Source organism: Dasypus novemcinctus, chromosome 3, assembly GCF_030445035.2.
Source record: "Dasypus novemcinctus isolate mDasNov1 chromosome 3, mDasNov1.1.hap2, whole genome shotgun sequence".
In the NCBI taxonomy this organism is placed as follows: Eukaryota; Metazoa; Chordata; class Mammalia; order Cingulata; family Dasypodidae; genus Dasypus; species Dasypus novemcinctus.
In genome coordinates this window covers 1,833,648-1,847,264 of record NC_080675.1, presented here as the reverse complement: position 1 = coordinate 1,847,264, position 13,617 = coordinate 1,833,648, and the positions used below count along the sequence as shown (strand labels likewise).

Below are 13,617 nucleotides of genomic sequence, written 5' to 3'. Positions count from 1 at the left end.
ATGTAGTTTCTCATTTGGTAAAATAATTGAAGAGAAATTGTGAAAGTTGGTATCTCTGAGTATTCTTTAAACTGCAGTGTTTGTATTATAGTAGAGATGACACTTGATCTTAGCCAAAAGGCTGAGAAGCAATGTATTATATAATACTAGAGGTTAAATATGGTGTTCTTTTAAAGTCTCAAGAGTTGTTGAGCACAGGAATGAGCAGAAGCTGAGTCTGGATTGAAGCAGTGCTCCCTTTCCAGTCACTCCTGGTCTGTCCCTGCTTCGCAGGTGATCCTGATGTCGGCCACCATTAACTGTAAAGAGTTTGCAGACTACTTTGCGGTTCCCGTGCAGAACAAGATGAGCCCTGCCTATGTCTTTGAAGTGGAAGGCAAGCCCCATTCAATTGAAGAATACTATCTCGATGACCTGGTGCCCCTGCATCACAGCAGGGTATGTTGCATGGAACGAATGGTTTCCTGGATGGTGCATGTCCTGTCGTATTTGGTCCAGCCTCTGGTCCTTACCTGTGGATTGCAGAGCCCTGTTGGAACTTGAAATTGGAGGAAGAGATGCCAGGAAACAGGACTGGGGGAGAGAGAGAGGAGGAAGCCCCTAGGCGCGTGTGAGCTCCGAGCGTGAACAGGAGCACGTGCATCCCTGTGAAACGTGTAGGGATTGGTTTTGTGCCTGCCGGTGTTGAAAAGTGAGATGCCAGATATTGGCGAGCTACAAAACTGCAGATTCAATTTAAAGGGGGCTAATTTTATTTCAAATACAGTTTTATTTTGAATGAACTAAGAAATTTTAATTTAATTTGTATGTCTAAATTTTCTAAACCAGCTGTATGGGTCTAAAACGGTTGTATTGTGGTGATTTGGGCAGTAAGAAACTATGGGTAACAGATCCGCAGGGAAAATTGCCACTGATTGAGAATGGTTTTCATAAGGGTGATACATTTGCAGGTTCAAACAATGCAGAAACATACTCCTGTCCTCTATCCACGCAGTTCCCCTACCAACAAGAGCAAGCCATTGTTGTGATTACTATTTTTTAAAAGATTTATTTGTTTTATTTATTTCTCTCCCCTGCCCCCCCACCCCGGTTGTCTGTTCTCTGTGTCTATTTGCTGAGTCGTCTTTGTCCGCTTCTGTTGTTGTCAGTGGCACAGGAATCTGTGTTTCTTTTTGTTGCGTCATCTTGCTGCGTCAGCTCTCCGTGTGTGCGGCACCATTCCTGGGCAGGCTGCACTTTCTTTCGCGCTGGGTGGCTCTCCTTACGGGGTGCACTCCTTGTGCGTGGGGCTCTCCTACACGGGGGACACCCCTGCATGGCAGGGCACTCCTTGCGCGCATCAGCACTGCACAGGGGCCAGCTCCACATGGGTCCAGGAGGCCCGGGGTTTGAACCGCAGACCTCCCATGTGGTAGACGGACGCCCTAACCACTGGGCCAAGTCCACCGCCCCCCATTGTTATTCTTATCCTTCCAAAAATTTTTGTGCACGTGCAAGCACATGCACACATATTGCTGCTACTTTTGAACATTGTGGCAGCGCTCTGTGCATACCTTGCACTTGTCACTTTCCTTTTTGCATCTCTCCGCATCAGTATGTGGGTTCCTCGTTATCTTTTTTTTTAAGATTTATTTATTTATCCCCCCCCTTTGCTGCTTGATTGCTGTCTGCTCTCTCTGTCCGTTTGCTGCACCTTCTTCTGTGTCTGCTTGTCTCCCTTTGTTGTGTCGTCTTGCTGTGTCAGCTCTCTGGGGGCGTGTGGACCATCAGCTCTCCGCTGGTGCAGGCCAGCTTGCCTTCACCAGGAGGCCCTGGGACACGAACCCAGAGCCTCCCATGTGGTAGACAGGAGCCCGATCAGTTAAACCACATCCACTTCCCTCTCGTTATCTTTTTAGAGCTACATAATCTTCCTTCTTGTGGATGTACCTTTATTTAACTAATGTCCGATGTTGCTGAATGTTTGCTGCTACAGGCTGTGCTGCAGTGAATCCGTGAGGTACCACTTTGCACATGTGCATGTGTTTCTTACGGGCCAGGGCTTCCCAGCCACAGCACTCTGACACTTTGGGCAGCTAATCCTGTGTTGTGGGAGACTGTCCTGTGCACTGTCGGATGCTCAGCACCTTCCCTGGCCTCTGTCTGCTTGGCCAGTGTCCCCTGGGGAGCACAAGGCCCCTCTGAGAGCCTCTGGTAGGCTGAACCTTCCTAGGACACGAACCCTTGGGAGTGGACTTGCTGGACAGAGGAGACGGGCAGTGGCAGTGTGGTGGATGTTGCCGCCTTGCTGTGTTGGAATCTGACTTTTATGTAGATGTTTGTGATGTTCCAGTCAACAGTGGGGGCCATTGCAGTCAGAAGAAGACACATTGAAATGCAGCACTCAACGCCCGCCCCCCCCAGGTCTTTAAGTGATACTTTTCCTAAAGAATGGAGAATTTGAAAGAATTTTATAACAACACCCACACACCCATCATCTGGATTCTTTAGTTAACATTGTACTCCCTTGTAACACTTTGTAAAAAAGTACACTTTGTTAAAACTAAAAAACCAACATTGGTCCATAACTCATAGCTCATCTTCCCTTTATTTGACGTTTCCCTAATGCCCTTTGCTGTCCCACCTGGCAGTCGGCCTCACGTCTCCTTCGCCTTCTCTGGGCTGTGGCGTTGTCGCAGACGTCCCGTGCTGAGGCACCTGGTCAGGTGTTTTGTCGCCTGCCCCTCTGTTTGGGTTTGTCTGCTGGTTTTCTCACGGTTAGACCAGGAAGACCCTAGAGGCGGGGACCCTGGTCCCTCGTCCTGGCCGCAGGCACCTTGTCGCTCGTGACGCTGACCTCAAGCTCCCGGCCGAGCTGGGCTTCGGCAGGTCTCCACTGTGGAGTCACATGTCCCCTCTGTCCAGCAGGCTCTGCTTTGTGGAAACGGGTCATTGAGTGCAACCTGTACTCAAAGGGGAGGGTGGGCATGGGGCACTTACTTGTAGTATTTAAAATTTAGCTTTTTCTAAGCCAATTTGGCATGTGAGGATGATGGTGGTTTGTTTTCTTTTGTAGTTAATCCTGTCACTGCTGGTTTTGTGGGACAGGTCAGCGCTTACTCCTGTGGACATGCCGAGTTGCCGAGTGGGGCTGCTGTCTGAGCGGAGGCCCTGGGTATCGCCCTCGTACCCTCGTGCTTGTGTGTTTAGGGCAGGGCAGCTGCCAGGTGGCCAAGACCCCCACCCCTCGTGTGGGCTGTGTCCAGCGGGCTGGAGAAGAGCTGGACTTAGTGTATTTACCAAGTAGCGTGTCCTGGCTCAGGACATGGTCCAGTGAAAGTATACCCAAGACTCAGCTTTATATTAATTTTAAGCCTTACAAAAATAGGGTTTTATATAGACTTTGTTATATAGTTTTTGAAGTCAGAGAACCTTTGTTAAAATTTCCACTTCTTCCTGCCCTCATAATTACCTAGCCACACTCTACTGTCCCAAGGAAGGAGTGTCAACCTTCCCGCTTGACCTTGCTGTCATGCCGGGCCACCCTCTTAGGGGCCTTTGTGGCCCACTGCCCACTCCTTGCCTCTGATGTCTCCTCCTCTGCTTTCCCTTGCGGGTCCTCCACCTGGAGACCCCTCCTGAGGGCCCACACTTCCCTCCAGCTTTTGGCAGACGTGGTCTGCGTGAGCTGTCCCTCCTGTGCACTCCTCGTTTCTTTGCTGTCCAGCTTCCAGGGTCCCTGCTCAGCACAAGCTGCCTTTGCCAGGTCAGCCGAGAGGGCTCCCGGGTGCTCCTGCGTGCCCTGCACGGAAGTCTGCTGGCACTCCGTCCTGACGCTCCCCCTTCCCTGGGTCCGTCATGCCCTCCTGGCTTTCCTTCGTCACTCCAGCGCTTCCTTCACAGTACATGTTGAAGGGCCTGGGGCTTTCGTATTTGGCTTTTTTAAATGGCAGAAGATGCCACCCTTAGGACAGTGCCCAGGGTGTGAGCGTGCACCACTGTAGACTCATGAGGCAAACCCCTGGGTCCCAAGCCCGAGTCGGACCGAGCCCTGCCAGCCCCACAGAGCACCCTGGCCAGCGCCGTCCCGAGGTCGAGCGGGGCGTGGAGGAATCGCTGTCGTGGCTTCGCCCTCCCTCTTTAGGTACTCGGTGCACTTAAAACCGGGCTGCTGTGTGGCTGGAAAGGGGTGAAGCTCCTCTTTTACCCTGGATGCACAGTCTTGTCTTGGTGCCTGGCCATGCACTGGCTCGCTCCTGGGACTAGCTGACCCGCCGGGGCACGACCCTCTCCTGGTGAGGGCTGACCGCAGGGTTCTAGGGCCTCAACTCAGAACCAGAAATGTGTTGCTCCGGCCTCGTTCTGTCGGCATTCCCGACTCCCCCTGCGTGCCTCCGTGGTCCTGTCCCTGTCACCTGCTTTATTTGGTCCGAGTGTTCCGTTTGATGTCTGCTGTCCAGAAGGGCCAGGTATGGGCTGTTGTGTTTCCTTGCATATCCCTGGCACACAGAAGGTTGTCGATGGGTGGCTTTGTGGGCCCACAGCTGTGTTCCGCCTTTGTCCCTGCTAAGGCTGGCTTTGAGAAAGCAAGGCTGCTTGGTTAACTCAGCGGTGCACTGACAGATGCTTATTGGGCTTGGCTTCTCAGAACTCCGCGAGATTGCTTGTGCATTGATGGGATGCCTTATTTGTTTGTAGGAAAGCAATTCTTGATGGGTTTGGATGCTGTGGATGGAGTTTGTGAAAGGAACTTTTTTCTCTGTTTTGTACATTTTTGTTATAGTAAGTATCAGTTATTGTTTGGTCAAAGTAGAAAATTATTTACAGGAAGTTAAACATCAAGAAGGAATTTATTAGGAGTGCTTCAAAATCATTGATTAAATAAAAATATATTTGTCATACTTAGCACTAGAATTGTAGTAATAATGAGAAATGGATTATTTGTAATGCTAGTGGATTTAATTTATGCTAAGTAAAAACTGAAAACATTTGCAGCTGATAGCTAACTTCTGATCACCTGAAGGCTTCTTTTGAGATGTCCTTCATAAGAGCCCGGCATTGCCTTACACACCGTAGTTTGTTAAGTGAAACTATTAAACAAGATGGTCTTACTCTTGGTTGAAAAAATGTAACTATAGAACGATCTTTGGGAAACGATGACATAGCTATGGTAGAAAGGTAATTGTGCAGCTGTGGCATCCAGTCCACGAACGCGATTACACAGACCAGTGACTCTAACCCAGCCTGGGGCTTTCCCCACCTGAGTTGGGTGCCCCAGAGTTGCACAGACATGCCAGGGTGCTCAGGGCTGAGTGCTGGGCATGGCGTGGGTGCTGTCAACGTTTGCTTCTTGACGATTTTAAGTCCCCTGGGCTGTGTTTGGCTTTTCCAGTAAATAATTAAAAGTAGTCCAGTAACCCTAATGAAACTTGGTAGACAGAAGCCTACCCTGTGCTTATGTTATTACTGTAAAATGTAATAATACAGTTTACTGTAAATCGAAAAATAGAGGTATGGTGTTACACTTTATACTTGATGGTACTTTTTATTTTCAAAACTCATCTTTGATGTTGAACTGCAAGGGCTCTTTGACGTAGGTATTTGGGGAATAAGAAACATCTGACTTGCATAGAAGTTGGGCACATCCTAGTGCACAGTGTCAGGGTGGATTTTCTTGCCCACCGGTTCTTCTGTCTGTTTGGCCCCTTTGACTAATCCTGGCCCTGGGGCCGGGTAAGGGGAGGAAACGCGATAGCACCCTGTCCCTTAGGTGCCTCGAGCGGGATTTGTCGCCTCAAACGTGAGCACACGTCTGTGAGTGATGTCGTTTTTATTTGGGACATTTACAGTGTTACACTAAAGGAGAGAATCAACCCATCCAACCCCAGTAATCCTGTTTTGGTCTTCTGACTTTTTCTTTCCTGTTTTTAGCTCTCTCCTCATCTCCTGGAGGAGCCAGTGATAACTAAGGATATATATGAAGTTGCTGTCGCTCTGATTCAGATGTTTGATGACTCGGAAGTGGAAGAGAGTGGGTAAGAGACCTCACGGTAGTGTGCTTCCAGGCGTGGACAGTTTAAAGTGGTGCTACGAATTTGAAATTGGGTCAATAATTCTATAAACTTTTTACTGAAGTTTTTTTTTTTTTTTTTTTTAAAGATTTATTTTTATTTATTTAATTCCCCTCCCTTCCCCCCGTTGTCTGTTCTCTGTGTCTTTTTGCTGCGTCTTGTTTCTTTGTCCGCTTCTGTTGTCGTCAGCGGCACGGGAAGTGTGGGCGGCGCCATTCCTGGGCAGGCTGCTCCCTCCTTTGCGCTGGGCGGCTCTCCTTATGGGTGCACTCCTTGCGCGTGGGGCTCCCCTACGCGGGGGACACCCCTGTGTGGCAGGGCACTCCTTGCGCGCATCAGCACTGCGCATGGGCCAGCTCCACACGGGTCAAGGAGGCCCGGGGCTTGAACCACGGGCCTCCCATGTGGTAGACGGACGCCCTAACCACTGGGCCAAAGTCCGTTTCCCTTTACTGAAGTTTTGACTTCAATTAAATCCATTAAGCCTGAGGTAAAACTTAAAAATGTACTACGTGAATAGAAACCATTGAAACTGTTACTTGCTTTTGTTTTTATTTCTTGTAAAGATACAGTCTTGACTCAAAGCAGTCTCCTATGGTAATCCAAAAGTTTTCTCATTTAGCTGACTAGCTGTTTGAAACTTGAAACTTGTTTTCCCTTAGAATGATTTTAGGCCATAAATTTAATTTATGCATTTAAAAAATATTTATACTATATTTAAAAATATTGTACTATATTTTAAAGTATAATTTAACAAATATTATACTATACTGTATTATTGAACTTTTTCTATACTAATTTTACTGCAGCTTAGAAATAATATTAAAATTCAGAACAGACAGGGAAAAAGTAGATTCTACCTTTTCATAGCAACCAGAACTAGATTTTTTGGATAGGTTTTCATTTACACATCTTGCGCACACACAAGCGCTTGTGTATGCGTGCTGTGTGCTTCTTCAGTCTGTAGTCTTGGAATTTAAACATGCTTGCTTCAAGTCTAAAGTCAGTTGTTGTCTTTACCTTCTTTCTGAGCAATGCAGGACCTGAAATTGAGGTAGCTGTAATTTCAGTCAGATGCCCCTTCCAGTTTACATGCAGTTTTGACTTAAGTTTTTAATTTTTATTTTATTTTTTTAAAGATTTATTTATTTCTCTCTCCTTCCCCTCCCCCGCCCCCCGTCATTGTCTGCTGTCTGTGTCCATTTGCTGTGTGTTCTTCTGTGTGCGCTTGCATTCTTGTCAGGTGGCACCAGGAATCTGTGTCTCTTTTTTCTGTTGTGTCATCTTGCTGCACCAGCTCTCCATTTGTGTGGTGCCACTTCTGGGCGGGCTGAGCTTTTTTCATGCCAGGTGGCTCTCCTTACGGGGCACACTCCTTGAGCGGGGGGCACCCCTACGTGGGGGACACCCCTGAGTGGCACAGCACTCCGTGTACGTGGCAGCACTGCACGTGAGCCAGCTCACCACATAGGCCGGGAGGCCCTGGGTATTGAACCCTGGACCCTCCATATGGTAGGTGGACGCTCTATCAGTTGAGTCACATCCACTTCCCTGACTTAAGTTTTTTAGCTCATTTTTTAACTCCCACAAAATTGACATTTTTATATTACTAGTGTGGTTAGATTTAACCAAATACGTCTTTTTATTTATTCATCATTATTATTTATTCATATTATCTTTGACTTTCCTTTTTGAATAATTTTCATTATTCCTAAAATATATCTTTCAGAATCATCTGTTGGTAAATTCTCTGCTTTCATTTAGCTAAAAATGTGTTTATTTTGTGATTGTTAAAGATTTAGGATCTTAAATCTAAGCCCCATGGTAACTACAAGAAAATATCGAAGAATACACAAGCACAGAAAGAGAGTGGAGGTTGCCAGGGGCTGGGGACGTGGGCATTGGGGTATTAATGCAGAATGGGTGTAGGGCAATTTAATTTTTCTAGTTCACTAATTCTCTCTCCATTTAAAAAAATGGAAATTTGTCCATTTAAAAAAATCTTTCATTTCTAAAAGTTTTATTTTGTTCTTTTTTTTAAACCTGTTCGATCATTTCCCTCAAGTTCTTATGAAAAATTTTTAACATAGAAAAGTTGAAAGAAAAATAGAACAAACAACCATATACTTTGTGTCTTGTTTCAGCATTTCTTAGGCTTTAGCCATATTGTTCTATCTATATTTTAGTACTGGACTATTTGAAGCAAAGCATACTCTAAATTCTTGAGTGTGTATCTTTGTATCTGTTCTGCATTTTAATGAGTGGGTTGTTTGTGTACAGTCATTGTAATTGCATGTATATTCTGAGAATATAAGGACATGCTCTTATATAATTGAGAACTGTGATCACATCAGAGAAAATCATTCCCTAATATAACCCAGTATATGGTTGATACACGTATTTTGCCTAATTGTCACAAGAATGTCTGTATAACTAACTTTTTTCCTGAAACTGTATCCTAGCATGCTTCATACACTGTTTTTGATCATTGTGTTGTTTTAATCCCCTGACGTTTTTTTGCCTCATGACATTCTTCATTTGCAGCACCTCGCCCAGTTGACTTGCAGAATATTCTACATTTGGAATCTGCTACTTCTTTTATCATGGTGTTGATTAATTTGTTCTTCTCTCTCCTGTGTCTTGAAAACTGGACATTAGGTGTAGACGGGGCTCCAGTGGTCTCGGGTAGATGCTTTGTCAAGAGCTCTGCATAGGTAACGGGCGCTGTGGCCTCCATTCATGGCACAGCCGAGGCCCTTGTGGCCGGGGTCTGGCGTGTTGACAAACTTGTCATTTGGCGAAGGTAGGGATGCTGGGCCTCTGTATTTTAAAGTCACGTTTTCCTTTTCACTGTTGGTAAGTGAATTGTGGGATGGTACTTTGGGGCTGTGAGAACATGATGCTGCCTAATAACTGCCTAATAGCCTTGCATCTAATATCTTAAGCATCCATTGATGATTTTCTCTGATCAGTTATTACATTAGTGGTATTCTAATTTTACCATTTCTTCCATTTTATTCCTTGAGGTTTACTCTGTAAAAAAGGATTTCTGTTTACTTCCCTTTCTCTTTGCTCCCTGTTTCTCTCTCTCTCTTAATATCACAATAGACTTGTGGGTTTTTACTTGAAGAATCAAAATTAATTACAGTTTTCTTTTTTGATGCTGTGATTGTCCAAAAAACTCTCGGCTGTCAGCAGTTAGACCACACAATATGGACAAAGTCGGATTTCAAAAGCTTAGCAGTAAAAGAAAAAATAGGTAAAGTGGACTGTGTCAAAATTAAAACTTTTGTTTATTAGAGGACAATCAGGGAAGCAGATGTGACTCAAGTGACTGGGCTTCCACCTACCATGTGGGAGGTCCCTGGTTTGGTTCCTGGCGTCTCCTAAAGAAGGCAGTGAGCTGGCACGATGGGCAAGTGCACCAAGCTGACGCAACAAGAGACACAAGAAGAAAAATAATGAGAGGCACAGCAAAATAGGGAGTGGAGGTTCCCGGCAACTCCTCAAGAAGACAAGCAAGACAGCGAGCTGCCGTGACGGGCAGGCACAGCGAGCTGACACAGCAAGCTGACACAACAAGCTGACACAACGAGCTGACACAAAAAGCAAAAGAAGGAAGACACAGAGGCACAGCGAGCTGACACAAGCTGACACAAAAACACAAGAAGGAAGACACAGAGGCACAGCAAGCTGACACAGCAAGCTGACACAAAAACACAAGGAAGACACAGAGGCACAGTGAGCTGACACAGCAAGATGACACAAAAACACAAGAAGGAAGACACAGAGGCACAGCGAGCTGACACAGCAAGATGACACAAAAACACAAGAAGGAAGACACAGAGGCACAGTGAGCTGACACAAGATGACACAAAAACACAAGAAGGAAGACACAGAGGCACAGCAAGCTGACACAGCAAGCTGACACAAAAACACAAGAAGGAAGACACAGAGGCACAGCAAGCTGACACAAGCTGACACAAAAACACAAGAAGGAAGACACAGAGGCACAGCGAGCTGACACAGCAAGATGATACAAAAACACAAGAAGGAAGACACAGAGGCACAGCAAGCTGACACAAGCTGACACAAACACACAAGAAGGAAGACACAGAGGCACAGCGAGCTGACACAAGCTGACACAAAAACACAAGAAGGAAGACACAGAGGCACAGCAAGCTGACACAAGCTGACACAAAAACACAAGAAGGAAGACACAGAGGCACAGCAAGCTGACACAAGCTGACACAAAAACACAAGAAGGAAGACACAGAGGAACAGCGAGCTGACACAGCAAGATGACACAAAAACACAAGAAGGAAGACAGAGGCACAGCGAGCTGACACAGCAAGATGACACAAAAACACAAGAAGGAAGACACAGAGGCACAGCAAGCTGACACAAGCTGACACAAAAACACAAGAAGGAAGACACAGAGGCACAGCGAGCTGACACAGCAAGATGACACAAAAACACAAGAAGGAAGACACAGAGGCACAGCAAGCTGACACAAGCTGACACAAAAACACAAGAAGGAAGACACAGAGGCACAGCGAGCTGACACAGCAAGATGACAGAAACACAAGAAGGAAGACACAGGCACAGCGAGCTGACACAGCAAGCTGACACAAAAACACAAGAAGGAAGACACAGAGGCACAGCGAGCTGACACAGCAAGCTGACACAAAAACAGAAGAAGGAAGACACAGAGGCACAGCGAGCTGACACAGCAAGATGACACAAAAACACAAGAAGGAAGACACAGAGGCACAGCGAGCTGACACAGCAAGATGACAAAAACACAAGAAGGAAGACACAGGCACAGCGAGCTGACACAGCAAGCTGACACGAAAACACAAGGAGGAAGACACAGAGGCACAGCGAGCTGACACAGCAAGCTGACACAAAAACAGAAGAAGGAAGACACAGGCACAGCGAGCTGACACAGCAAGATGACACAAAAACACAAGAAGGAAGACAGAGGCACAGCGAGCTGACACAAGCTGACACAAAAACACAAGAAGGAAGACACAGAGGCACAGCGAGCTGACACAGCAAGCTGACACAAAAACACAAGAAGGAAGACACAGAGGCACAGCGAGCTGACACAAGCTGACACAGAAACACAAGAAGGAAGACACAGAGGCACAGCAAGCTGACACAGCAAGCTGACACAAAAGCACAAGAAGGAAGACACAGAGGCACAGCGAGCTGACACAAGCTGACACAAAAACACAAGAAGGAAGACACAGAGGCACAGCGAGCTGACACAAGCTGACACAAAAACACAAGAAGGAAGACACAGGCACAGCAAGCTGACACAGCAAGATGACACAAAAACACAAGAAGGAAGACACAGAGGCACAGCGAGCTGACACAGCAAGCTGACACAAAAACACAAGAAGGAAGACACAGGCACAGCGAGCTGACACAGCAAGATGACACAAAAACACAAGAAGGAAGACACAGAGGCACAGCAAGCTGACACAAGCTGACACAAACACACAAGAAGGAAGACACAGAGGCACAGCAAAGCAGGGCATGAAGGTGGCTCCAGTGATGGGGTGCCTACCTCTCACACTGGAGGTCCTGAGTTTGGTTCCTGGCGCCTCCTAAATAAATAAGGAAGACAAACAGACACAGCAAGTGCAAATAATGAGGGGGTGGGGAGAAATAAATAAAAATAATCTTTTAAAAAAGTACACAATCAAGACATTTAAAAGACAACCTACAGAGCGGGGGAAAGTAATTGTGAACTACATATCTGACAAGGGTTTAATATTCAGAATATATAAAAAACTGCTACAACTCAACAACAAAAAGGCAAAAATAAAAACCAATAAAAAAAATGGGCAAAAGACTTGAATAGATAGTTCCTTAAAGGTATGCAAATTGCCAAAAAGCACAGGAAAAAAGATGGTCAATATCATTTGTCATCAGGAAAATGCAAATAAAAACCACAACGAGATAGAACTTGATACTCACTAGGATGGCTGCTGTTTAAAACAAAACAAAACAAAAAACCAGAACAGTGCTGGCAAGTGTTCTAGTTTGCTAGTAGGCTGCTGCAAGCAGATACCATAAAATGAGGTGCCTTTGGCAATGGGACGTTATTAGCTTACAGTTTTAAGGCCCCCAGAATGTCCAAGTCAAGGCATCATCAAGGTGATGCTTTCCATCTGAAAATTCCTCTGCTACGTGGCAAGACACGTGGTGGTGTCAGCTGATCTCTCCCCTCTCTTCCTTGTTTCATTGATTTCACCTTCATGGCTTTCTCTTCCTTTGTATTCATCGTGTTTATAAAAGACTCCAGGAAGAGGATTAAGACTCTGCCAGGGCCATGCCTTAACTGAATTCACCTCATCAAAAAGTCTTACTTCCAAAAGGGTTTATACTCACAGGAATAGATTAAATTTTAAGAGCCTGGTTTTCTGGGATACATACAGTTCCAAACCACCACAGCAAGTATGAGAAGAAATAGGACTCATATTGCTGGTGGCACTGTAGAATGGTGTGTCCATTGTAGAAATGAGTTTGGCATTTCCTCATAAATTTGAAAATAGCATTACCATTGACTAAACAGTTCCACTTCTTGGTATATACCCAGAAGAGCTGAAAGCAGGGACTCGAGCAGATACTTGTATACCAGAATTCATGGCAGCATCAGTCATGGTAGCCAGAAGGTGGATGCAATCTGAGTGTTCCTCAGCAGATGGACAGATGTGGTCCATCCTGCAGTGGGAGGATGTATTTAGCCACAAGACAGGAGCGGAATTCTCGTGCATGCTGCAGTGTGTCTGGACCTTGAGGACGGCTGTCAAATGAAAGAGGCCAGGCATACAAGGGCACACGTCGCATGATCTTGCTTATCAGAAATACCTGGAAGAAGCAACCTTCATGGGACACTTGGAGATTTACAGGTCATCGGGGCAGGGGCAGGGACAGGGCAGAAAGAGGGAGTTACGGCTTAATGGCAAGTGTTTTCTGTTTGGCGTGGTAAAAGAACAAGGATAATGGATGTTGGTGATGGTAGCACAATATTGTGTATGTAACTGGTACTACTGAATTGTACTCCTGTATGTGGTTAAAAAGGGACATTTTTGTTTGTTTTGGTTACTGTAATAAAAAGTTTATAAAAAGCAACCCCAGTGAATGCCCTGGTTTCCGGATATAGTTCTCTGAGGGTGAGTTGTCTGGAGCCCTCCAGTCCCCCCCTGGAGATCAGGAAAACTGCCCCCAGGTCAGGATGGAGATGCCTTCCTTGCCTGTTGGCCAGTGGTGTAAAGACCCCAGAGCGGCCAATGCTGCTTCCAGTTTAGTGGGATCCTGACAGTGTTCCCTGGGGAAGCATTTGGCTCGACGGCCTAATTGTCCAGCAGGAACAGTTGTGGGACTTGGAAGGAAAACAATTTTGGTGAATTATTAGGCCTAACAGATTCTGCGCCCCTGCTTGGCTTCCTGGGCTGGAGTTTTCCAGCCTAGGGCTCTCCTTCCACATGCTGGCACTGTGTTAAGGCTTTGCTGCCTCCATAGGACTGCAGTGGTAACTGAGCCTCGAGTGGCG

General features: G+C 46.1%; 1 protein-coding gene across 2 annotated transcripts in view; it reads left to right on the top strand.

The window, feature by feature from the left end:
* Positions 1 to 13,617, top strand: part of TDRD9 (tudor domain containing 9) — a 122,020-nt gene that overhangs the window by 15,395 nt on the left and 93,008 nt on the right. For both annotated transcript variants that reach the window (XM_071213574.1, XM_071213572.1), the window contains exons 6-7: positions 274 to 438; positions 5,911 to 6,014. In XM_071213574.1, the coding sequence (XP_071069675.1) occupies positions 274 to 438; positions 5,911 to 6,014 (269 nt within the window). The remainder of the gene's footprint in view (positions 1 to 273; positions 439 to 5,910; positions 6,015 to 13,617) is intronic.